The sequence below is a fragment of the Vigna radiata genome, chromosome 5 (assembly GCF_000741045.1).
Source record: "Vigna radiata var. radiata cultivar VC1973A chromosome 5, Vradiata_ver6, whole genome shotgun sequence".
Lineage (NCBI taxonomy): Eukaryota > Viridiplantae > Streptophyta > Magnoliopsida > Fabales > Fabaceae > Vigna > Vigna radiata.
This window is the reverse complement of record NC_028355.1, coordinates 22,383,006-22,408,792: the sequence shown is the minus strand read 5'-3', so window position 1 is coordinate 22,408,792 and position 25,787 is coordinate 22,383,006. Positions and strand designations below refer to the sequence as shown.

At 30.7% G+C, this 25,787-nt stretch overlaps 6 protein-coding genes across 8 annotated transcripts; 3 read left to right on the top strand and 3 right to left on the bottom strand.

Moving 5' to 3' along the window:
* Positions 1 to 381: 381 nt before the first annotated feature.
* On the bottom strand, positions 382 to 2,183 carry LOC106762582 (isoflavone reductase-like protein). Its single transcript, XM_014646578.2, has 5 exons — positions 1,939 to 2,183; positions 1,687 to 1,821; positions 1,166 to 1,409; positions 867 to 1,070; positions 382 to 790 (listed from the first exon to the last, which is right to left on the bottom strand). Exons 1-5 carry the CDS (start codon positions 2,119 to 2,121, stop codon positions 624 to 626), a joined length of 933 nt encoding a protein of 310 aa, XP_014502064.1. The 5' UTR covers positions 2,122 to 2,183; the 3' UTR covers positions 382 to 623.
* A 6,643-nt stretch (positions 2,184 to 8,826) lies between these two features.
* Positions 8,827 to 9,752, bottom strand: LOC106761680. The gene is made up of 4 exons (XM_014645248.2): positions 9,629 to 9,752; positions 9,437 to 9,555; positions 9,269 to 9,345; positions 8,827 to 9,163 (listed from the first exon to the last, which is right to left on the bottom strand). Exons 1-4 carry the CDS (start codon positions 9,678 to 9,680, stop codon positions 9,028 to 9,030), a joined length of 384 nt encoding a protein of 127 aa, XP_014500734.1. The 5' UTR covers positions 9,681 to 9,752; the 3' UTR covers positions 8,827 to 9,027.
* A 2,937-nt stretch (positions 9,753 to 12,689) lies between these two features.
* Positions 12,690 to 13,800, bottom strand: LOC111241622. The gene is made up of 2 exons (XM_022780309.1): positions 13,716 to 13,800; positions 12,690 to 13,576 (listed from the first exon to the last, which is right to left on the bottom strand). The coding sequence occupies exon 2, from the start codon at positions 13,554 to 13,556 to the stop codon at positions 12,954 to 12,956; it is 603 nt and encodes a 200-aa protein (XP_022636030.1). The 5' UTR covers positions 13,557 to 13,576; positions 13,716 to 13,800; the 3' UTR covers positions 12,690 to 12,953.
* Positions 13,801 to 14,491: 691 nt separating this feature from the next.
* Positions 14,492 to 17,423, top strand: LOC106761689 (CBS domain-containing protein CBSX3, mitochondrial). The gene is made up of 6 exons (XM_014645258.2): positions 14,492 to 15,490; positions 16,150 to 16,427; positions 16,515 to 16,593; positions 16,728 to 16,801; positions 16,890 to 16,950; positions 17,015 to 17,423. Exons 1-6 carry the CDS (start codon positions 15,409 to 15,411, stop codon positions 17,155 to 17,157), a joined length of 717 nt encoding a protein of 238 aa, XP_014500744.2. The 5' UTR covers positions 14,492 to 15,408; the 3' UTR covers positions 17,158 to 17,423.
* A 2,689-nt stretch (positions 17,424 to 20,112) lies between these two features.
* Positions 20,113 to 21,976, top strand: LOC106761662 (protein RADIALIS-like 1). 3 transcript variants are annotated; one of them, XM_014645231.2, is made up of 3 exons: positions 20,113 to 20,335; positions 20,910 to 21,158; positions 21,752 to 21,976. In XM_014645231.2, exons 2-3 carry the CDS (start codon positions 20,920 to 20,922, stop codon positions 21,777 to 21,779), a joined length of 267 nt encoding a protein of 88 aa, XP_014500717.1. In that variant the 5' UTR covers positions 20,113 to 20,335; positions 20,910 to 20,919; the 3' UTR covers positions 21,780 to 21,976. The 3 variants fall into 3 exon arrangements, with proteins under 3 accessions (XP_014500717.1, XP_022636725.1, XP_014500715.1); XM_022781004.1 differs by lacking the exon at positions 20,113 to 20,335 and adding an exon at positions 20,399 to 20,772; XM_014645229.2 differs by lacking the exon at positions 20,113 to 20,335 and having other exon boundaries at positions 20,401 to 21,158.
* Positions 21,977 to 23,977: 2,001 nt separating this feature from the next.
* Positions 23,978 to 25,637, top strand: LOC106761770 (suppressor protein SRP40). The gene is made up of 2 exons (XM_014645339.2): positions 23,978 to 24,846; positions 25,020 to 25,637. Exons 1-2 carry the CDS (start codon positions 24,509 to 24,511, stop codon positions 25,447 to 25,449), a joined length of 768 nt encoding a protein of 255 aa, XP_014500825.1. The 5' UTR covers positions 23,978 to 24,508; the 3' UTR covers positions 25,450 to 25,637.
* The last annotated feature ends 150 nt before the right edge of the window (positions 25,638 to 25,787 follow it).

Sequence of the window (25,787 nt, the reverse complement as noted above, 5' to 3'; positions counted from 1 at the left end):
ATATTTTTATGATTATTTTATTATACTTTGTTTCAAATAATTATAAAAATATGTCATTCCTTTTCCAGAAATAGAATCAAAACTTTTGACCATAAACAGGAAGGCATATGATTTGATTAGTTTTAACATTCCATCCATGAGAGAATATCTGAAAATTCTCAAAAATGTTTCTTCTATTTTGCAGGAGAGATATTTGTATTACAAAAAAAAAGTAAAATTTTTTTTCATCATAACCAGAGAGATATTGAAAATTTTCTCACTTAATAACGATATTTTTATAATCTTACACGAGAAATTTCACTTATCTATGTTAGTTTTGCACTATTATACTGTGACTCTTAGCCACCAGAAAGAGAAAAGGCAGAGGCAGAAAGACAGTAGTTAGCGCATGCATGTCGTAAGTATTTATTATTTTTGAGCTACTGAAGTAGTCATTGAAAAGTATGCAAAGCATTTGACATAAAACCCAATCTTGCACTCTCTTCCCTCTTTTTAGATCAGGGGATAATACATGGTAAAACATTAATCAACAGTTTTACAAAGCAAAATAGCAGCAACAAGTAGCAGAGGCCAAAGGTAAAACTCCAAATCAACAACTAAGTGCATCTTTCTTGTTTTAATTCTCAAGCGAACTGACTAAGGAATTCTTCCACGGTGGTGTACTTGACATCAGGGTACAACTCAGAAGCCTCAACCCCAAAAGAGGGCTCGATCTCAAAGTTTGTGTGGTCACCCTTCACGAACACAGAGTGGTTGATTGATAATATCACATTGATTGGAATAGGAGACTCTGCAACAAAAGGGAATATCAATATATGAATACCATAGATCAAGGTTCAAATTCTGCACATCTATATTTAACAGACCTTCAATGTCCTTGAGAAGCTTCTCCTCTGGCACATAAACCTTTTCGAGGGTCTTCCCAATCTTCTTCTCCCACAAGGCCACAAGCTCGTTGAATGAGTAAATGTTCTGAGCGGGCCTGAGGTAGAGAATCTTGTTCAACGTCCTAGGGTCATCCACGGCTCTGATGGTGTAGGTTCCAATGTCCTCTTCCTTGTTGAAAATTGCTGCAAGTGTTCAAGAAAAACGTACTACACGTTAATTAACACCTAATGACATTCGATATGTGCTGGTCGTACTAGAATTTATTTACATATGTTACCTTTAGGATTTCCATCGCCGAAGATAATCACTTTGTCTTTAGGTGGAGGTGGAGCGAAGACTCCTGGTTGAGCTAACGTTGGCAGAAAGTAGCCGGCAAAGTAGTTGCTGGCAACGAACGTATGGGGGATTCCTTCTGCTTCAACGGCACGCCGAATTTGGGCTTTGACTTCGAAAGCAGATTTTGCTGGCTCCACTGCATGCACACGATCCACGTCGTTCCCGAATTCAGAAGGGAAAAACCTCTGCCAATTCAAAAATCATAACACACTCCGTAAACAAAAATTAACCTTCAAAACTACTCTACATGATTCACCAGTAATTCATTCTATTTTTGCTAAACAAATTAGCGAGATATTTTCCTACTCTGGTTTTATCTTCCTAATACGCTTATTAAACGTTTATTAAGTATAACATCAAAGATTCAGATGCTAAGGATGAAATTCTACAAGAACGTATATTCGAATCAAAGTCCAAATAAACAAACAGGATCTAGAGGATTGGAGTGAGGAGAAAAAAAACCTTAACGTTGCCAGCCTCCTTAATGGCAGCGATGATCTTGACCTGATCGGCAAGTTGCAAGTGACCCACGGTGGATATGACCACATCTACCTGCTTTATGGCTTTCACCAAGGTTTCATGATCATACAGATCCCCCTACCATTGTCAAATCAAACGGTGGTTAATTAACTAATCAAATATTATACTCGCTCTTCATGTGCATCCACCTGCACACAATTGAAGTTAAATGGAGAATGAAAGATGATGTCTTACATGGACCAGATTAACACCCAAAGCCTTAAAATGGTTGATGAGTTCAGCCTTGGCGGGATCAGAGACGGTTGATTCCCTCACCAGAGCAAAAGTAGGATGCCCGGCCTTTGCGCTTGCTTCCACTATATGTTTACCGATGTAACCGGTGCCTCCGATGATCAGAATCTTGCTTTTCTCAGCCATTCAATCACTTCTAAAGCTCACTCTACACCTTTACTTTCTACTCTGTTTTGCAGTATGCCTTGTGTTCCCTGATCCTTGTTTAATAGCAAACCAACACCCCCCAAAATTACCTTCTTACCCTTCTCTTTCCAAATACAATTCATACTTCTAAAAATCACTTTTTCCCACTGCTTTGGGTTCTACCCACAAAAAAAGTCAAGCATTTTCATAATAAAATATAAATTATGATTTTTCAGTTCATAAAAATAGCTCTTTTTGCAAAAATAAAAATCAACTTGGTCCTCGTAAAATAAAATATTTTGATTTTAATCATTGTAATTTTTTTCTTCTCTTTCTATAGTTAAATATAATTACTTTTATGCTTGGCCACTGGTTAAAAATTTGAAATTGTAGAGAAAAACTGTTCAAACACGCTGCACATGGAGTGAGGTAGGATGTCAAATTCGTTTTAGATTATACCAGTCTTTTATATATATATTTTTAGTAAATAACAAGTCAATGGAACTTAATATTATGCATCCTTTTCTTACTTTTAAATGAAGTGGCAAGTTAATTGGAGAAAAGATAAGAAAAATGTTATTTTGGGTCATGATACTCCACACATACCATTCTTTACTTAACAACCCTTCAACACCAATAAAATAAATTCTTTAGTATATAATTAATCAATTAGAGAAAAAGTATTGGAAGAGTATAAAAAATTAAAAGTCTTACATATAAATTTGTTCTTATTTAATTGTATTAAGAATAAAAATGATAAAATATAACAACAACAAAAAAAAGTCCTCCCATGAGGAAAAATTACTAAAGTGAGTAATTTAATATAAAAATTATTCTTAAATTTCTTGACATCTAGAAGTATTCCTATATCTGTCTCCCATCTTAATAACAATTAGGGTATCTTTTTCACTGAGCTAAAATGATGACTAAACTAGTTTTGGTTTGATCATCTTTGAAATCTTAATTTCAAAGCAAAAGGAGTTGGTGAGTTTTAGTCCTCACTCGGAGTTGGTGGAATGCCACTGTTCATTTCAATATTCATAACTTTTGGCCTTAAATATAATATAATATAATATATATAAAATGCAAAAAAAAGTATATACTTTTATAATATATATTAATGAGTTTTTGTGTACATATACCTAACAAATACATGGACAGTATCTTCAAAATAACAAAAATAAAAGTTTAAGTTAAATTGAAAATGGTACACAGCAACCAACCCGCAAGAGACGACAATGTTTGACAGCTTGCAGGAGAGGTTATTCCAAGTCTTCGTTGACTATAAAATTCAATATTTAGTTCAAAGAAATTTAATAGGGTGCAAGACTTGGTAAAAGAACTGCAGTTATATTACAGGATAATTTGAAAATAATTCTAGCTATGTCTATGTTAAACTAAAAGTTAATATATCTAATTTTAATTTTACATATTTTAAATATAAAAGTTAATAAAACAAAGATTTTAAAATTAGAGATATACAAAACTCAAACGCAAAGGTTTTCTTAAACAATTTAGTCTTTTAAATGAATTCAAAATGAATATAAAATAGAGAATCGAACTGAAGAAAGTAATTTTATAAAGATTTTAAATTGTTTGAACCACCAAATGATTCACTTCAAATCAAATCATGTTATGAAGTCATTTGATTTAATTTATGCATGTAAGTACAAGGTTTCTTTTTGGTAATAATCTGAAGAACTACTTCACCTTTTTATTTTCATGTGAATAAATCACCAATTTCATCTTGATATGATATTTTCTATTTTAAATAATAATTAAAGAAAACAAATCACATAAATTATTTAAGATAAATGATAATAGTTGAATTTCTTGCAAATTGATAATAAAAAACGAGTATTATAAAAAAATAGAATGAAGATAAGAATGATTCCAAATTTAAAAAATACCTTTCAAAAGTCTAAACAACCATATTTTGAAAATATTTAATTTTCAGTGGTTAACTTTGATTTCAACTTCCAATTAGAGTTTGTTTCTTGGAGGGTCCAGTATCTTCTAGATAGAAAACAGGTTTCTCGGATTCAATGTATGTGGACGGTTTAAGGATCAAAGGCAAAAGTGTTTTTGTAAGGATAAGAATGCGACACAACTGGCCATGATATATCATTTTTTTAAAAAAAAAAAGTGAAATGAAATTATTTAGATTATAAAAAAAAATAGAGAATTATAATATTTTTATTATATATTTAATAATAATAATAATAAATATATTTTTTAATGTAGAATAAAAATTACCATTTAATCTTAATTAAAGGTTAATTATCTTATAAATTTAAATATCTTTTGATTATTTTTTACATATTAAATATTCAAAATTTTAAATTTTTTAATCAAATTTTACTGCTTAATTTTTTAGTTATTGAGTGATGTAGCTGTTATATTCATATTTACTTATCTCTCCACTATAATTTTTATGGTTTGTAATGAAGTCTGTATGTAGTCACAAAATGTCATAGTTAGAATGATTAAGTAAGATTATAGAATAAAATAATAACTATATCACTTATTTAATAGAAAAAAAACAAATAGCAGATAATTTATTTTAAAAAAAATTAATAAATAAATAATATTAATTAAAATTTAATTAGAATACTTAAAATTTATACAAAAATAAGAATTTAATTAAAATTCTAATTTATCATAAAAACATCCATTTGTTATACAATTCGAGAACATTAAGTTAATTTGGATAATATAATTTTTGTTATGTTCTGTCTTGAAGAACTTTTTTATACATTGTGCAATTGATATCACGACCAGACGGATGAGAAACATCTTAAATAACTTTTATATTTTGTCTCCTTGTAGGTTTCATTAAACTTATACATTGAGTCAAAGAGTCATAAATATCTAATAAGAGTTTTGCTGTTCAGTAAACATCAGATTTCCTGTCAAAAGTGTGTTAATTAAGAATATCATAAATCGATAAAGGAAAATGATATTTTGACACAAATTTTTGACACTACACACGTGTCAAAATGTGGTTGGATAATTTCAAATTAAAAAAAGCTGAGACAAGGGCATATTTGGAAGAAAAAAATCAAAGTTTTTTTTAAAATTTGAAATCGTCCTATCAGATTTTGATACGTGTGCAATGTTAAAATGGTGTCAAAAAAATTGGTGTCAAAATATCATTTTCCATCGATAAAATATAATTGAAAGATATTCCAAAAAACTGAAATTACAAATCAATATTTTTGAAAAACTGAAACTTTTAGTAGATTGAATTTTGTTTCGGATGTAGATGAATGTCAATGTTTCACGTTGAATTATGATGTTTGAGGTTTAAATGTTATTTTGTAAATAATTTATCGTGTATTTAAATTGGTAAGATAGTTTTGGTAGAAAATATTATGATGTCAAAATTGAATTTTGTTTCGAACGTAGATCAATGTCAATATTTCACGTTGAATTATGTTGTTTGAGGTTTAAATTTTATTCTGTAAATAATTTATCGTGTATTTAAACTGGTAAGATAGTTTTTTAAGAAGATATTATGATATTAAAATCAATTTAACGTTTGATAAATAATAATTAAAACAATGCAACGTTCTTATTTTAAATATTTATTTATAGGTTTTTTTATATGACTTTTTATTAAAGTTAACTTAATTATGATTTTGTCGTGATTAATTATACTTTAATACTAACTTGATAAGTTTTGATTTTAATTTATTATGGTACCATTCATGCATATCAGTCTAATTCAAGGTCGGATGATCTCTTTGGTGATCATCCAAGCTCAATGGCTTGTTGTCCAAGCCAATGCTTGACTTATCTAAGCATGTACAATGGATGACCAACTTGTTTGACAGTTTGTCAAGTTTGGTGTTCTATCTACTAAACTGGTACTTGACTATTTGAGCTGGTGGATTACCAACCAGTTTGTTTGTGACATTTGGACTTAGTAGCTACACTCCAAACTATGGGATGATCATCCATATTGTTATGTGGTTGTCTGACGTGTTTGGTGATTAGTCGGGTTCGATCACTTAGCTTTGGATTACGAGTTAACTATCCAGGTTAGTTTATGATAGGACAACCTATTTGGTGGCTAATCAGACTCGCTGACTAACCATTCATACTATAGTTGATCATCTAATTGACAAAAAACGAACACACAATACAAAATTAATTTTAAATTTATTATATATATATATATATATATATATATATAACATTGCATATTATTATTAGTTATATAATAATACATAATTTAAATATGTTTTTTTATATTTATTATGTACTTTATCATTTCTTTATTATTTACTCAAAAACTAAAATTGAGACAAAAATTTAAAGAAAAGACATACATAAAAAATTGGCAAAACCAATTAAATGATAAATTAAAAAAAATAGATTAGATAAAAATTTTCTTTTAGATGCATCTAATTCAAAACATATTAACAACTTACTCAAGTACCCAATTCCAAAGGGGTGGTTTTTGGGTTAAGATTCATCCAGTCAACCAGATCTAAGTGGCTTCTTTCTGCACCTCTCTGCACCCTCATAAATTTTTCATTCCACATTTTATCCCTGTACCGGGTATGCATTTCCATCTTCTTCTCCCAGTAGGAATGATGGTTTTTTCTATCCCTTGAAGGAAATTATATGATATAAGATTCACGTCCCTCTTAACTTTGAAACATTGAATTTATTAATATTTTTTATATATCATTTAATCTTATTATTTATATTAATATGAAATTTAAATTCATATTAAAATTATTTTTAACAGGAGAAAAAAAATAAAAAAGAAATAAAAAAAAAGTTTCGACCTCAAGAGCTTCATCAAACCAGAAAATGCCTCCAAAAACCTTGGATCCTCTAATGAGAAAAGATAGACCCTACTTCGACTAACGGCTAGGTCCATCTCATATTACCGAAAATAGTATGCAAGAGACCGTTTTACTTGTTTGTAATTTCTCACAGTACCAAAACTCACAACGTAACTTTAGCTAAAGTCAATAACCATGATAATTGTAATCGTCGCATTATTTCACGTGTAAATGTATGGTTTAATAGATTCTTTTTTATTGTTATTAGAAAAACAATATTTGACACTTTTTTTCCAACTAGTTGACATTCCTTTTAATAATATATAGTAATGTATATCGAAATTTTAAATTAAAAAACATATAATTAAAACATTATTATTTTGGTTTATAATGTGTATGCATTTTGTCTTTGATGGTGTCAACATAATACCACATGTATTGTCTAATTTGGAGACTTGTCTGTCAGTCTATTACTTTAAAAAACTATTTTGTTCCATCATTGGCTTTATAACCTCACTGTTATGTTACAAGTATATACTGAATAACATCGTCCGTTTTAGAGTCTAATTCATTATGGTTTATCCTTAAAAATATTTCGGAAATAGAAGAAAAAATATTTAAATTATGTAAGGTCGGTAAATCTATATAAGTATAATATGCACAAGTATCCTTCTACATTGATCACTCAAAATTTGATAAATGTAATAATTTTAATTGAATGCCAATTAAATGGACCCTACTATATATCATGATACATTAGAGATAAAATTTATTGAGGACCACTTAGCCTCTATTTATAGAAATTCTTGAGAATATGTGACACTTTCACAATTGTTAGATTTGGTATCATCCAATAATAAAGAATAAGCGATATTTTGCATTCAACATCAAATCTGACATGTTTAACGAAGTGACACAACCCTTTATCGCTAACCGTCATATCTCTTACTTAAGAGTCATATTTTGAAGATGAGTTGAGTGAATGGAACAATTAATGAGGGATCGGTGATTCACAAGAGTAACACAATCTTCCATCATCAACAGTCATATTAACAAATTCTTTTCACTTGTTAACTTCGTCCAAATTAAAGGCTCGAGGGGCCTATGTAGTGTATATGTATTACATACTAATCAAACTACCTCAAACCGATTGTTGGAGCTTAAAGGAAACTTATTGATGTCAATCAAAATCAATTAATTATCCCATTAATTTAAACATGTTAGTATTCAAGTTTAACAAAATTGGATTATGATTAGGTTAATTCTCATTAAAAGTCCATGAAAAAATCTATAACTATAAATTAAAAGTATATTTGTTGGTATTTTTACGATACATTTACTGCAATAATAAATATTTAACTTATCGAGTATCTTTAAAAGATATACCTATTCCAACAAGAAAGAAAACTGTGAACTTCAAATATACAATACTATAATCTAAAGTTATAGTTTTAGAATAATAATATTGGATACTTACTTTAGTATCATAATTACTATAATTAATATACTATTAAATATTTATTAATTTTTGTTATTATTTAGGATATATATATATATATATATATATATATATATATATATATATATATATATATATATATATATATATATATATATATATATATATAAACTACAATAAAATATTAGTCACAATAATAATAAATTAATTTATGGTTAGTATCTTATTATAAAAATACACTTGTTACTAATATAATAATATATTATTATTAATAGTAAAAGTAATAACATTATTAATATTATTTTATTATAATTATTATAGTGAGTATATAATTATTTTTTAAAATAATTTATTTGAAAAAAGTAACATTTTAAATTAAAAAAATACTAAAAAGTAAGTGAATATAATAAAATGACAAGAAAAAAAAAAGCTGAGCAGATATTATAATAGCTCCTTAAGGTTTATATCCGATAGATCATAATATATTATTGTTTATAGTATATATCCGGCACCAAAGAAACAAACCAGCTTTTCCTTAACCACAAAGTAAAAGAATATTATGTTTTCAAACAGTTCTTACGACAAAAACAGACGGCATTACTCATATACAATACAATAATACACAGGTAACATCAGCAAATATTCATGTCACGCCCTAATTCCATTTGTGGTATTAGTTTTGGATGATCCCAACTTAGCCACGTGAAACTGTGAAACATAGTTGTTGGAAGAAGCTTCCATCAATGGTGGTTCATTCAGAAATGCCCACCTGCTCTTAGTCCACCTGCACTCACACCAATCACTTACTAACATTAATTAATTTACTCACATAATAGTAAACTTATTGCTAATGTAATTCTTTTGCAAATTGAGAGTGTCGATACCATACCAGCAATTTTTGTTCATAAGCTGCTCCAAACTGTTTTCGTCAACATTGATCATGCCTAAAGATTTCTGAGAATGAGCCTGTCGTCCATTATCCATCATATATTTAAATCTCTGACAAAGAAGGGGTAAATTTCAGAGGTGAAAATGAATGTTAATGTAGAAGTGAAACCTGAATAGTCTGAGATAATTTGGAAATAGCTCTGAGGTGTTCTAACTCTGTCTCTTTCTTTGCTGTCCAGAAAGCATTGATTTCTTCTTTGGTGAGCGATCGATTCCTCTCTATTGTAGCTGAAACAGTTAAAAATAAGAAGCCTAGTTAGAAATAACGTCACGTCCATAACACAGTACTTATTATGGGTACCTGCTTCAGGATCTAAGGTTGGAGAGTCCCATCCTGCCATAAGAGAACCCATTGCTGTTGCTGAATTTCTTTCTTTATCTCAACAAACTCAAACGTATTTCCAAATGGATATAACCTAGTTTTTTTATATGAAGAAAGTTGTATAAGGTATGTTATATATAATAAGTGGTGGTATAGTGTAGTGACAAAGCTCCTAGTTGTTTATCTTATCTATTAGCAGGTTTTTTATTTGTGATGGCTATTGCCAGTGTGTCATCCAAAAGTGCTGGTTAAGTGATAACGATTATGAAAAGAAAAATAATATAATTTTTTAAAATTTATTTAACACTATTTTTCTTTATTTTTATTTTTATTTCTTTTAAATTACAAAGCATTAATTTCTTTTGAATTACAAAAAAATAATTTTTTTAAACTATTTTATTCTTATTAAATATGTCAAATATCATGCTATGCTTAATCTTATGAAAAGGAGCTTCTTCGGTATGAAGACAAAAATCTTGTAATAATAAAAAAAATTGACAGTGGTTTCGGACAGCACACAGACTATAGAAAACAAAGCGGCCAAGTACATCGCCGCAGTTTTTTGTTTTTTTGAAAATATCAGTTGCTTCTATTTCTGTACTTTTAGTTCTACTATATTTTTTCTCTGCCTTTCAACACCTGAAATCTTGCTAAAAGGAATATTAAGAAAATGAAAATAAAAAATTATTTATCAAAAAATTTTCTTTTTTATCCGAAAATAAAAACATATTATTTTATTCTAGCAAGACGTTGAAATGATTTCTATTTTTATTATGGAAGGGTACGAAAAGAAATTTCAAAAATGAAATTACCAGCTCTCATAAAATCCGTAATAGGTTTATATATATTAAGTATAATTTTGATATGTAATCTTTATATAAAATTATTCAAGTTATTTTTACTGATAATAAGTGTAGATAAAATTCTCTTATATACCACCTTTATCATAAAGAAAACAAAAATAGTATTTCTAATATGGAGCAGAAACTACTCTATCTTTTGTAACCTTTCACCAACAAATATATTCTCATACATATATAAAAGAAGAAAAAAAAGTTTTCTTCTTTTAATTATAAGTGTTGTTTTAATAAAAACATCCCTTTTTTTAAAAGGCTTTAATCAATTTTGCACATTAAATTTACAAAAACATAAAGGAGTTTATCGTTTTAAGCAATAGTGGAGATGAAAAGGTACACAAATAAACTTTCACGCACTTAACCACAGAGTGAAAGCAGTTATATATTATTCTCTTTCAGATAAACCCGAAACACAGTTCTTATGGAGAATTGCAAGTATGACAAGAAGCCATAGACACCAACTATATGTACATGATAACTGAAGCAAGATCATCAAACACTAATTTCATTTCCGATTTTGAATTTTGTTTATTGGCTACGTGAAACTGTGAAGCTTTAGTTGTTGGAAGAAGCTTCAATCACTGGTCTTGGTCCCCTGCATGCACACCAACCATTTGCAAAATATACCATTAAATTTTCTTCACAAACTTTTCTATCAATATTATGTTTGAACGTTAAGAAGTAAACTTTAAACTTTGATCATATAAAATCAAATATCATTAAAATAATCATAACTCTTATATAATGTTAAAAAGTGAATCTCTAGTTCAATCTCATACAATTTATTTGTATGATAAAGTATTTTATGACCAGTCGATGTAGAGTTTCGATATCAAGACTTCTTTGTGCGGTTCGTGACCACTGTGCTTGACATACCAGAATTCTCTGAATCGTACAATTTGCGGTTCAGGATCCATTAGTAAACAAAGAAATATAGTAGTAGGTTTTTTTATATTCAAATTTCTGACACATAATTCGGACTAGTGAGACTTGTAGAGATGTTAATTTAAAATTCAATCTGAATAGTTTCAGATAATTTAGTCAGTCTTCTCTTTTGTTCTCCGCTGAGCATCAATTTGTTCTCGATTCCTCTCAGTTGAAGCTGCAGTGGTAGAAAATATAAGCCTCTTCAAAAATCACAAGGGTTTTATTATTTCAACACAAAAAGGTAAAGCTAACGTAAGTATATAACTTGGTATTCGTATAGTACTCATTATTGGTATCTGATTTAGACTCCCAGTATCCCCATGCTATCATATGAGACATTGTTGGTCAATTTCTTTCTTTATTGTAATTAACACGAAGCTCTATAAGCTATATAGATAGGTGCGATAATGAGGAAGCTCCAGCTTGTTTCTCTGTTTTATAGTTATCTCTGGTCAAGTTTTTAATTTGTGATAATGGTTACAAATGAGACAGTGTGAGAGAATAATGATGATGAGTATGATCTTACTAACTAAGGACAAACATTACCGCTTCTAGTTTGGACGTGCAGCACAGACTTTTGACAGGCCGTGAGTGTTTTTTTCACTCCTAGATTCATCATCGATTTCTTTGGACATTTTTACTCTTTTTTAATTTCAAGTGATTAAAAGTACACTTTCTGCATTTGGCAGGATAATCTATTGACAATTTGAAAGATTTTTCAATCAAAGATAGTCAAAATAGTCATATTTATTGTGTTTTCTTATTGGAAAGCATTTCACATCAACCCACTGAATATTTTTATTCCTTCGCTGAAACATTGCTTTGACAATTAACAAAAAAACAGCTTGTTAACGGCTCTACAAATGTTCATTGCGACTTACCGCAATAAAGGAATACACAATTAAAAATCACAGCACAGATAATGCTATATAGCACGGAATTCCAGCACAAAAATCCTGGAATGGTACCACGTCTTATGTAAACAAGACTCTGTTTTTCTTAATGGTGGTTACGTTCAATCCGATCACTTTTAAAAACTAGAAACCCAACAATATTATGTTTATCATGGATATTAATTAATCATAGTCGTTGTAATTTCAAAACATACGAAGAAGCATGTCATATATCATACGAATCAACAAAGTAAGCAGAAGAACTTGATTCATTAATAATTTCATAAATATTTAGTATAAAAAGACATTGATCACAATATCCTTTTTTGTCATAACAATTATCACATTTAAATGACACCTCAACTCCCTTTTTTTCAGTATTGATACAAAGATTAAATTAACTTTGATAGAGGACACATACAACACATTAATCAAGGCAGAGTCTTCCCAAATGTGAGCTTAAGAAGAACTTTTCCTTTTCCTAAGACAACATCATGGAATCACCGAGGAACACATGTTATTCTCTATTTCCTACACTGATGTAAGAGGTAAAGACACTTCTATTTGCACATATATGTTTGTTAGCCCTAGAGTGTACTACTCACTTACTTACATTGGTCATCAAATTTACTTGTGAAACGATCGCTGCAATAGTATCATCTTTTCTTCGACTATATTCATCCTAGGAGGATTGTCGTTTCTTACTCTATGCCTGCACTGTGGTGCATGATGTCCCGACTTTCCACACACGAAGCAATTTCCTTTCTTCTTAAAGGTGAGGTTACATCCATTAGGACGGGATATAAGAAAATTATTTTTCTTTTTGTGATCAAGTTTGTGTTCATACCTTTTGGAAACTGGATTAACTTGTGCCACATTTGGTTTTGCAGATAAAGCTTTAGCCCTTGCAGTAGCACACTCCTTCCGGTTTGCATCTTCAATAATTATGTGTGTGACAAGCTCTGGAAGCAACATTTGTTTGTGTCTATGTTTCAATTGTTGTTTGTAGTCAATCCAAGATGGCGGCAATTTTTCGATCAGAAGTTCTGAAACAAATTCATCCGGTAGAATAATATTCTCCGCTTTAATATCTTCGAGTAGCTTGTGGTACTCATTGATTTGAGTCTTTATGTCCTTATCTTCAATCATCTCCCAGCGATAGTAATTGCTTATAACAAATCTCTTGTGGTACTCATTGATTTGAGTCTTTATGTCCTTGTCTTTAATCATCTCCCAATAGTAGTAGTTTCCTGTAATCAATCTTTGTCTGATGACATTTAACAATATACTTAAGAATCAACGAATCCCAAATGTCTTTTGCTTTTTTATATGAACAATATACATGAACAAACTGTTAGAAAGTATACCAAGTAAAGTATATCGGTATACCTTATTTGTGTAAGTTCAATCTTCGACTATAAGAGTTAAAAATAAAAAAAGAAAAAAACAAATAAATTAAGGGAGAATTGAGAAGGTATGATATGCAAGAAAAAGAGCTAGAAAATGGAAGAAATTTTCATTTTGTGCTTGTTTCATGGAACGAAGGAATACTATTTATAAAACTAGACGGTAAAGGAACGTTGCGAACAAAAAAATTGAACGTTGGACTCATGAACGTTAGCCAACGTTTTTGTAATATAATATTATTATTTTACAACATATAGTCATATCTTTTGTGCTTTTTTATCAAAAAAATATTTTTTTATACACCTATATATTTTACCTTTATTTAATATTATCTTTATTTATTTTTTATTTTCTTCTTTATTTAAAAAAATACAAAAATTTACATATTTTTTTTGATATTTTACCGTTATACTATATATGTTAAATGAATATAAAAATTGTCCCAGTACCGTTACTCTTTCTTGTTGGTAACCAGTGAATATTTTTATTCCTTCGCTGAAACACTGCTTTGACAAGTAACACAAAAACAGCTTGTTAACGGCTCTATGAATGGTCATTGTGAGTTACCCCCAACAAACGAATATACAATTAAAAATCACAGCACAAATAATGCATGTTATACAGCACGAAATTCCAACACAAAAATCCTGGAATGGTACCACGTCTCATGTAAACAAGACTCTATTTTTGCTTATCCCATTGTAGTGTCCTTATCATTTGAATTGTCCCCACATCTAAACTTACAACCATGACGACGAGGTTTTTCAGGGTTATCAGGTTCAGAGTCACTCGGTTCAAGAAAAAGTCCCCTCAGACATCTTCTTCGAACCACGGGCCTGTAAGCGACCCTCTCTACCCGGTTTATGCTGACTTCAGCCTTTGGTTTCTCCAAGCACGCTTCTTTCACATCAGGGAGAATAACACGAACACCAGGATCTCTTCCATTGATGGTGCCATGAGACATGATCGAATTGTTGATGCTCTGAATGTTACTGTTGACGTATGTCTTACCCGCTTCGTCTTTCTCCGTGGATGCGCTCTTCTTCCCTTCGGGATTGGGCCTAGTTGAGTGAGAACCCGCCACGTGCATTGTCACTCCTCTGTTATCGCCGGCCAGAGTTACCACACTCACTGTTTTGTCGTCCACGTTCAGTGTTGGGTTGAGAGCTGAAATGTCATCGTCGTCATCCTTAGTGGGATTTTCCTCCTCCGCTAATGATATGGTTGAAACGTTCCTGTTCGTTGGATGTGATGATGTTGAAGCTGAAGGCATGACCTTTGTGTCTTTCGCGCTAGGAGTCGATGTGGAAAACATCATCTTTCTCTCCATGGGGTTGGCGTTGGATTTAGGCTGGTGGGGTTTGGTTGGTATTTCCAAAGGGGCATTGAAATTCTGAGTAGGAGTAGTATCCAACTCCAATTCCTTCGTATTTGGCTTCGAAGGTGTTGGAGTTGATGGTGTTGAAGAGGATTCTGAGATAGAAGACACTGGCGAATCAATGGTGACCGAAGGTGCTGGTGAGTGTGATGATGGAAGAGAATCTGAGACTTGTTGAGGTTTAGTTTTTGGGGTTACCCGAGGAGGTGGAGGCTGTGATTGGGTAGAGGCTATTCCAGGAGGACGAAACGGTGGTCGACGAGTGGAAAGAGATTTTGATTTTTGTTTTGGAGAAGAATGAGATTCAGTGGAAGGACCTGTGATCCAAGGGATCCTAAAACCACACTGCTGGTTTTTGCGTGGCATGGATGTTGGTATGGTTAGTATCTGAAGGAAGAACAGAATCAGTTTTTTCGTTTCTTTTCACCGGAAATACACACAACTTGTTCTATTTTGGCTGATCTTAAAATCCCAAGATTGCACTAGCTGTGTATATATATACTGAACAAAGAACAAAGAATTTATACCTTGGATGTATTGGAGGACTTTTGTTAGAATTTTGGTTTGACTAACCACTTTTCATTCCCAAACTTTTTCATACTGATTTCCTTGGAAACTTCTTTATTTGTGCTTTGCTTAGACTTAGAGATTTACGTTTTAATCAAACGTATGCAAACCATTCTTATCTTGATCTGTGCTTTACGTATGCCTCTCACGAAAGAAATCCCAAGCATATTCTTGGCCTCTCAAGCTTCCTGAAATAATGGTTTTAGTCATTCATCACCGTGTTAATAAATTGATTTCATTGAGTTTGCTCTGGAATATATAGAACTAAGCTTAAAATAATCATCCGTGAATCTGTAAAGTTGGACAAAAGAATGAGAAAAACGTGATCCAATGGGGTTGGCAATTCCATGTTTAAGCAACTACAAAGTTCCTTTCTTCATATTCTCCTCTAAGAAAAGAATTCAAAATGCAAGATACAAGCTACTGTTGTGGTTATATGAAAAGAATTCATGTTTTATTTTGATTGAACAGAAGCAGAACAACAAATGCTAGGATTGTGCGGGATACTGCGACTTCGCCAAAACCCTCTGAGGGGCGCAGCAATATTTCAACAATTCCAAGGAAATGCGATCTCTAACCTAAACAAAATAAGTTCAAATTTTGGATGTGTCACATCCTCTCCACGCAAACAGCAGAAAGGGTTGGAGAATGTAACAGTGTCAGAGGTACTAATGACAAAAGGTGAAGAAAACATCGGCTCCTGGCTTTGGTGTCGAACTGATGATGCTGTCATTAATGCAATGAAAAACGTAAGATAGTTCAATTTGCTCAAAAAACCAATCACTCTAACTACTTTCATAAGAATGCTTCTTAACTAACATTGTATAAGGTTTCAGATGGCTGATAATAACATTGGATCATTGGTGGTACTAAAGCCAGAAGGGAAGCACATAGCAGGGATTGTCACAGAAAGAGGTACATGCGGTTCTTTCTAATAACACCCTTTTGTTCAGATAGAAAATTCATTACCATTTCAAATCAAAATTAAAACTTTTTGTGACTCCGAGCTAAACTGAACCCCTTTGTTGAATGCATGCATGAACTACAAGACTGCTTGAAAAAAATAGTTGCACAAGGAAGATCTCCCTTATACACACAAGTTGGTCAAATAATGACTGACGAGGTTCTTTTATGCTCTCTCATTTCCTATATATTTGATATCCTATTCTTTCATATTTCTTGTGAATGATGATGAGGGTATTCGTGAACAGAACAACCTGATAACGGTGACCTCTGACACCAACATTCTTCAAGCAATGAAAATTATGACAGGTAAGGGTAATTCTCCTTCTTCTGATATTTTGCGACAGAGATTAAGGTAACTGTTTCCTTGCAGAGAATCGCATCCGGCATGTTCCAGTTATAGATGGGAAAATAGTTGGTATGATTTCCATTGTAGATGTGGTGCGAGCAGTGATGGAGCAGCAAAGTGGAGAACTGAAGCGACTCAATGACTACATCAGAGGAGAATACTATTAGCAGAAGAATTCAATAAATTTACCAATCTGTGTATTCATGCATCAAAATATAATACACTATTAATAAATTTACCAATCTGTGTAGAACATTACTGTGTTGTAGTGAAGAAAGAATAGAAAGATAGATAAAGATTCTAAAACTAGAAGCGTCTAAAAGATGGCATCCCTCCCTTTGGGCATGGGGCAGTATCCCCAAACTGTAAGGGCACATTCCCAAAAGGAATCACTTGGCATCCCACATATTCTCTCACAAACAACACTTTTTGACACGATAATGGGACACATATCATCATTTTATTGGTCTATTTGAAATTATGTTTAAAAAATATTTAAAATAAACCAATCACAAACTGTCACATATGCGTTGTTAAAAAGATGTTGTTAAAAGAAATTTTTTCTTCTATCACCCACTATTCATGTTTACCACCCAATTAACATTCTTTTATATATATATATATATATATATATATATATATATATATATATATATATATATATATTTTAATAATTATTACTATTTTCAACCATCTTCACTTAAAGAGTAATGAATTTTTAAATCAGCAATGCCTTGATTTAATTTCATGAATGATAAGGGAGGTATGAAATGTGATTAGTAGAATAAATTAGTGGAAAACTGAATCCGTTACATTAAGAAAAAGAAATTAAGAGATGAAGACATTAAAAAGATGTTGCCAGTAATTTCATTTATTTGATAAAATAAAACATGTACGTTAAATTATAAAAATAAAAAGATATTTTGTAATAAAATAAAATGTCATTTTTTCAATATAATTTGCTAAAGTCGTGTTTAAGTTTGAAGAAGAATTTATGAAAAAAAATATATGAAACTGTTTAAATTAAGAAAGAGGCGATGAAAATGAAATTATTTGAGATTTGTTTTTATAAAAATTAGTAAATAATATGACAAATTTGATAGATTAAAAAACTATTTTAATTAAAAAATAGAAAATTTATATTATTATTGTTATTATTATATTGTTATTATTATTATAATCATTTAAATAAAAATTGACTTTGTTTAAAAATAAAATTATTTAACTTTCGACACAAATATATTCTGTGAAAGTTTTATTGGTCCGCCAATTATTTTTCTTATTTTTTTTAGTTATATATAAATATATATGTTAAAAGTACACTGTAAATATTTTTTAAATTTTAATTGGTTAATTATTTTTTTAATGAATAAATTATTAAATTATCATTTTATAATTGATGATTAAAACTTAATTTCTAAGTCTTAAAAATATAAATAACAATATCATTGTATATTAATCAATTTTTAATTTTTTTTACTTCTATCAAAGAAAATGGATTGGTTAGTTAATCAGTCCTATTTTATCTTTTACAGATTAATTTGTTACGATAGACAGTACAATACAAAATAGGTTGATTGAAATTTTCAATCCATCCTATTAAATTACGATAGAATGGAAAATCATGACTAAACTCATTTTGTTATCTTTAACTTTTTTTCATAAATTATTGATCAAATAATTTAAATTATGTAGGCTTTCATATTTTTTATTTTTAAAATTTCTACACTGTAATTCAAATCTCAACAATTCACAGAAATTCATTATCTCTATTTCTTCTTGTATAAGTGAGTGAAAAAAAAAAGTTAAAAAGAAACAATAAAATCAACTCTAATATTGTTTCTTTTACTTTTGAAAAACTTAATTTTTAAAATGTTTTTTTTTTAAATCTAAAATTGGAATATCTTCTTCCAACTAGGGGCCATTGACTTGTCGTTTATGGGCCTTTCATTACTCATGGCTCCATCATCTGACAAACATGCAGCCGAACACTCCTTTTTTCCAACAGCAGTTTTTTCTTTTATTATTTTTTTAATAACTTTAAATAGTTTATTATTAAAAACACAAAAAGTAAGAGAACAATTTCATCAGATTTTAAATATTTTTCTCTCGCTTCCTTCTAAAGTTTTCTTCTAACTTTAATTCGATTAATTGATCTATCATCTTTTTCATCAAATTCTTAATTATTTTTCTTCTATATGACAAACAATACAACAACATAGGTTTGAGCACAAACTATATAACAACATAGGTTGAGCCACGTGATATTGACCGTAACACAAAATTTAATTTTAAAATAAAAAATTAAATATGTTTTTAATCTTTAAACAATAATATAAATTCAAATTTATTTATATTTAAAATTTTTAATATATTTTAGTTTATAAATTTTAAAATAAATTAATATGATTTTTATTATTTTGGGTTAAATATGTTAAATATACTTTTGTTTATGTGAAAATTGAAATTTGTTTTTTTTTTAAAATATTAACCTAATTTAGTACTTTAATTTTAAAAATGTATAGATTTATTTTTTTTAATCATATTTTGTTTAGTTTAATAATAATTTCAAAAATATATTTTATAATAATATTTAAAAACATAGTTGAAACTTTAAATAAACTTAAAAAAAATTGGTTAAAAAAATAATGTATTTATGAGATTAATATGAATATCAAATAATATCTTTTACCTTAAATACATAATAATAATAAAATTATTGTTAATAATAAATTTGTTCTTTATTCTAATACGAAAAATGTTTAATAAATTTTGTTGATATATACTATTTATTACATTCATTACGTCGGAATGGGTACAACTAATAATTTAGAATAATAAATATTGACATTGTACGATAAAAAAATGACAATTTTAGTGAAAAGTTAAATTTTGTTAATATTTAGTCAAACTCAGCTAATAGTTAAAATAAATGAATATAAACTTAATATTTAAAAGTAAAATGTATTAATATTTTTTATACCGAACTAATTATTTATTTCATAAAAATAAAAAATAAAAAACATTAATAATCTAACTGTATTGAATCCTTTTCTTTTTATAGCCATTGTTAGAATTTGCATAGTGAAATTCTGGAACCGAACGAATGACTCCATACAATACAACAGAAGTAACAAGTAAGGGTGAGAACAGAAAGGAGCACATGTTCTGGAACTTGAAAACAGAGCAATATAAATAAATCCGAGTTATGGCATTGACAGAGCCAAATGCAGAGCACTGTCCAAAACAGAGCAGTCTTTCACCTCTCAGGCACGCGAACTTCATCGAACAAGTTATCACCGATTGCAGAAAAAGTAACCCTAGTTGAACTCACAGAATCAACGAGTAAGTTTCCACTCCAATTCTTTTATTTAATGCAAGTTATGTGAAGTAGTTGACGAGGGTTTGAAGCAATGCAAATGGAAAATATATTAATGGGTGATGGAGAAAGTATATTACCCGTCACAAGTTGCAAAATAAGTGACAGGATTATTATTCTGTAAACATCTTAGAAAGGAGCAGAATATCTTAGCCTTACATATTGTTAGGGAATATATATCTGTATTGCAGTGGGAATTGGTATCTAATCCCCACCGCCACCACCACCACCAGCCTGTAAAAATCTGAACAAATGATATTACAATACTGAGTCCAACATCAAATGAAAAGGTCACATACATAGACTCATATCATAGGTTTATAACCCTCAAGGGATCAAATCCAAATGACCCCGCTACACATACCAGCTTCAAGGGAATCATATCTTGTTGAATCCCTAAAAAGTATTCGCCAACTTGCACATCACTTCAGTTTCCCTTATTTAACCATCCACCCAGACACTCACCTACACACACACACTCACACACTCTTTTCCTGTTCTCTTCTTACTTCACTCTTCCTAACACATTCACATACACAGTACTCCATTCATGGGGTGGACACGAGAAGAGAATAGACGTTTTGAGGATGCTCTTGCGGTTCATGGCCCAGACGACCCAAATCGGTGGCAACATGTGGCCAACGCCGTGGGAGGAAAATCTGTAGAAGAGGTGAAAATGCACTATCAGATTCTCCAGGAAGATGTCATTCGAATTGAGCATGACCAAATTCCACTACCCAGGTACAGAGGTGCCGGCATCAATGGAAGACAAATTGACAATGAACAAAGGTAATAACAATCAACTTATTAGAATGTGCGTTATGTTATTCCCCCACTTGTATTAGAGGAGGAAATCACTATTGTTGCAAACACCAAAACTCGTGAAGAGTTTTTGTGGGAATATCATTTGATCAGGGATAATCCTTTGCATCTGCATTGCCAATTTCGTTAGTGTTTCTGTTTCAAAATAGTTCTCACATCTCATGTTTTGGATTACAATGATCAGAATGTCTTGAGAAATTGCAACAGCAAGCCAAAAAACGGTGATTTTTTTATATTATTATTGAAAGCAGATAGCACGTGAAATTTGATCCATCAAGTTTCATGTCACATGCACCTGAGATCTATTGGTTTGGATAATGTCCTAGGTGATGCTAGTAATATTAATAATTATCAACATGTCGATAAAGTATTGGGTAATAATCATTGATTCATGCATCGACGTTTATCTTCATCCTCAGGGATATTAGTCCCCTCCTTAAATCACCTGTAATCATTGGGTGTAGTTTTTTAGCACATGCAGTTGTCTACTTATTTATGCACATCTTAAAAGGCTGAATTTGTTCTTACTCTGTATATAAGCTTATTGTTTTCTTCACCAGGCGAATGAGGAATCTGACTCTCCGATGAAGCACTTTGGAGTTGTAAGTTTCCACGAAGGCATGTGCAATTTATGTTGGTGTGCTCACTTCCTGTGTGTTTCTTTTCCGTCATATTCACACAATTGTATTTTGTAAGAAATATCATGTGATATGTAACTCTGCCGGATATTAAAAAATTGTATGTACTGACAAGTTTGAATGGTTAAACACCTGTTAATCATTTAATTTTATTCTTTTAGCTACAAGTCAAAAAATCAAACATAAACACAATACTAACTGGATACGTCCAGATGACTAATTTTCTATCGAGGTTGGAATTTAATATGGTGGAAGGTAAGAAGACTGATAAGACAGATAGTTTTACAAACAGCACAATTGCACAGGAACATCTTATTTAAAACCAGAGACACAGTAATAATGAGAATATTTTGGTGCTATATACCCCCATTTTGTTGGATTTTTTAAGGTAAGATGAATGATGAATGATAATTGTATAGAAAGATAGATTGGGGACATGAAATTTTTAATGGTTTAGATAGAAATGCAAAATTGAGTCTGAACATATACACGAAATGCATAACATGCTGTCTAGCTTCTGCCTTAATTTTCACTTTTCCCCATACATGTATCTTGATTTAACATCAACACTAATGGTAAAAGAAACATTTTATACTTTGAATAGAAGGGAGTTGAGCCGAGACTTCATATATCAACATGAATGAGAACAAAAAATAATAATATGGTGACTTATATTTATATTTATTTGGTATATATTACAAAAATAAAATAATTATAAAAAAATGAATCTTTATATTATTTAAAAAAAATACTGTTAAATGGATGAAAAATATTTATGTATGTTAAATGCGCAATAAAATGATTTTTGGAAAGAGTTATATCCATGGTATCTTCCGTGAAGCATGTGTTCGAAATTAACTATACCAGTCAGGCTTAGATTAACTATATATTATTCTTTTAAGAACATATTCACAAGAATTTCCCACTGTCAACCCCAACCTTTATATTTCATTCAACCTATGCACAACTATTCAGTACAATATTCCTTGATAGAATAAAATTTTCATAAATGCTAAAGAAAACCCCAACTATATTTAATTTCGAGAATAATGAAAACAGTGGTGGAGCTTCAACGTTTTGGAGAGCCCAAATCAAATTTAATATTTGGAAATTAAGGTGCAAAAGAAAATCATATACACAAGCACACAATGTGCATAGTTTTTGCACAACAATAAGGTTCCCGTAGACAGCAAAAGCAATAATAACGCATAAAACAAAACGGCCATAATGGGTCAATAAAACACAACATTAAATTAAGGGTTAAATATGTTTTTAGTCCCTATACTTTGGGGCCATTTTGGTTCTAGTCCCTCTTTCAAACTAAGGTACAATTTAGTCCTTCAACTTTAGAAAACTCTGGTTTTAGTCCTTTTTACCAAATTTTTTTAATTTTATTTGCTGTTTCAAACGCGTTTCTCAATTAGCATTGAAGCAAAAATGTGTTAAACAGTGTAAACAATCCAAATAATATAATGAAACGTGCTTAAAACAAAAAATAAAATTAAAAAATTTTGATAAAAAAGACTAAAACCAGAGTTTTCTAAAGTTGAAGGAGTAAATTGTACCTTAGTTTGAAAGAGGGACTAAAACCAAAATCATCCTAAAGTATAGGGACTAAAAACATATTTAACCCTTAAATTAATATTTATGAATATATATATATATATATATATATATATATATATATATATATATATATATATATATATATATATATATATATATATATATATATATAAACTCTTCCAATGATTTTAAGTGAGAAAAAAATTATGAACAATGACACTTTGAAATACATTATATTTATTTGACAACACATTCTAAAAATAAAACAACACATTCTAAAAATAAAATAATCACAAGAAAAGAATTTTGTATTTGTAAGAGAAAACAAAGTAAAAAATAATAAAAGATAATACAAACGAGTGTAAAAAAAATGTGTCATAATATAACCATTTTACATTATCCATTACATAGCAACACATTTAAAATTTATATAGGTAAGATATATCTTATTAAAAAAAAATTTAAATATGATTCGAGAGCCATACTTATAATATAACTCTCTTTTTCTAGATAGAATCCACATATATAAGAACCAGCAACAATATAATTATGAAAAATTTGATATACCTAACATTTTTACATTATTTGACACTATCATATTTTATCTTTATGTAAAAGTGTATTAAATATTAATTTAGTTTATTCATAAGAATGTGGTCCAATAGTGGCAGTCACAAGTGAATTGGGAGAATAGTTTTGACTAGAAATAAATATGTCTTTCCAAAATAGAACAGCTTCTAAGAAAGGACTTGTAACTAAGAATAATAGGTAAACATATTTGACAAATTATGAATTCAAAATTAAGGAAGTAGCTATTCTTGAAAAAAAAAAAAAATTGGAGAACGAGGAAAAAGCAGCAGCAAGGGTTGTGGCAACAGCAGCGTAGAGAAGCTAAAAAGAAAACGGAGAATTAAAATTTCTAAAGATAAGAAATGAGAACGGGAGAATCGGACATGGGGAGAAGGCCGTTATGTGTGGCTAAAATGGGTTGTGGCAGTGTATATAAAAGAACGGATTGTAATGAACAAAGTTGCATATCATTGCCACCCTTGGTTCACTAATTGTCAAGGCGTTTCTGCAATCCTTGATTCCAGGGTAAAGGAATAAGGGGAAATGGCGAAGATATCATTAGTTTTGGTGTTTTCGGTGGTGTTGGCTCTGCCATTCCGTGCGGTTTTGGGCCAGGACGATTGGAAGGATCTCTTGAGTCAGGGAGGGCTCTCCCAAGACGCATTGGACCAGGCCCGGAAAGCTATAGGTGGGGCCGCGGCCCAGAGTGCTATGGGTGGGGCCTCGGCCCAAGATGCTGTCAGTGATTACTTCGGTTCAGCCCTAAGTGGCGCCTCCTCTGACGACTCTGACGACTCTTCTTCTTCTTCTTCTTCTTCTTTCTACGAAGATACCGATGAAGGCCAAGGGTCATCCTTGGCCGACTTTTTAGACACCGAAGCGTAAGAAACCATAATCCTTCTCCTCTCTTTCACTTCAACTTTTTTAATTCTACTTAATTTCTTTAGCATTATAAAAATAAAATAATCGGCGAATATATTTTCGAAATCGTGGATAATTAGGTTTAATTTGAAACTAATTTCGTGCGGTTAACTACTGTTTTGGGGACCGGTAGTGCAAGCCACGACACAGAAATTTCACCCACGGGATCAATGGCAGATTCACCGGTGGGAGCACCAGATGCTTTACCTGAAATTGAAGACGACGAAGACGACGAGGATGAAGATGAGGACGATGATACTTCTCCCGCAGGTGCACCAGAGGGCTCTTTCTCACCTGCCGAGGCACCAGTAGACTCAGACGACGACGAAACATCTACCGAAGCACCAAGCAATGCGCCAGTGGAAGCACCTGAATCTGCACCCGCAAATGCACCGGAATCTGATGATGATTTTGAGGAAGGTGAAGGGGCACCAACAAGTGCACCAACAAGTGCACCTACCGGGGAACCAGACAATGATGATGATGATGAAGAGTTTGATGATTCCCACTCTTCTTCTTCACCCAGCAATGCTCCCGCACAGGCACCTGAAGGAAACCGTTAGACCAGTGATCCATTTTCCTTTTATTAACATTAACAATTACATACATTTTCTTGCCAACTGAAACTGTGTATAGTGTAAGGGTGATATCTATGTTGAGAATACGGTTGGAGTGTAAAGTAACACCTACGCCCACTTTATCCTCATTTAACATGACTTTTCTTGTTGAACATATATACCTAATTTCTATCAGGTGGAGAACAATATATACTATAAATTTTATTATTTTATTTTAAACAATCATACAAAAATTACACTTTCTTATATTCATTCCTTAATATCCTTAGAACACTAGTTATTCGGTAAGCAACCTACTTCGTTTTACTTTTTTAATATTTGTG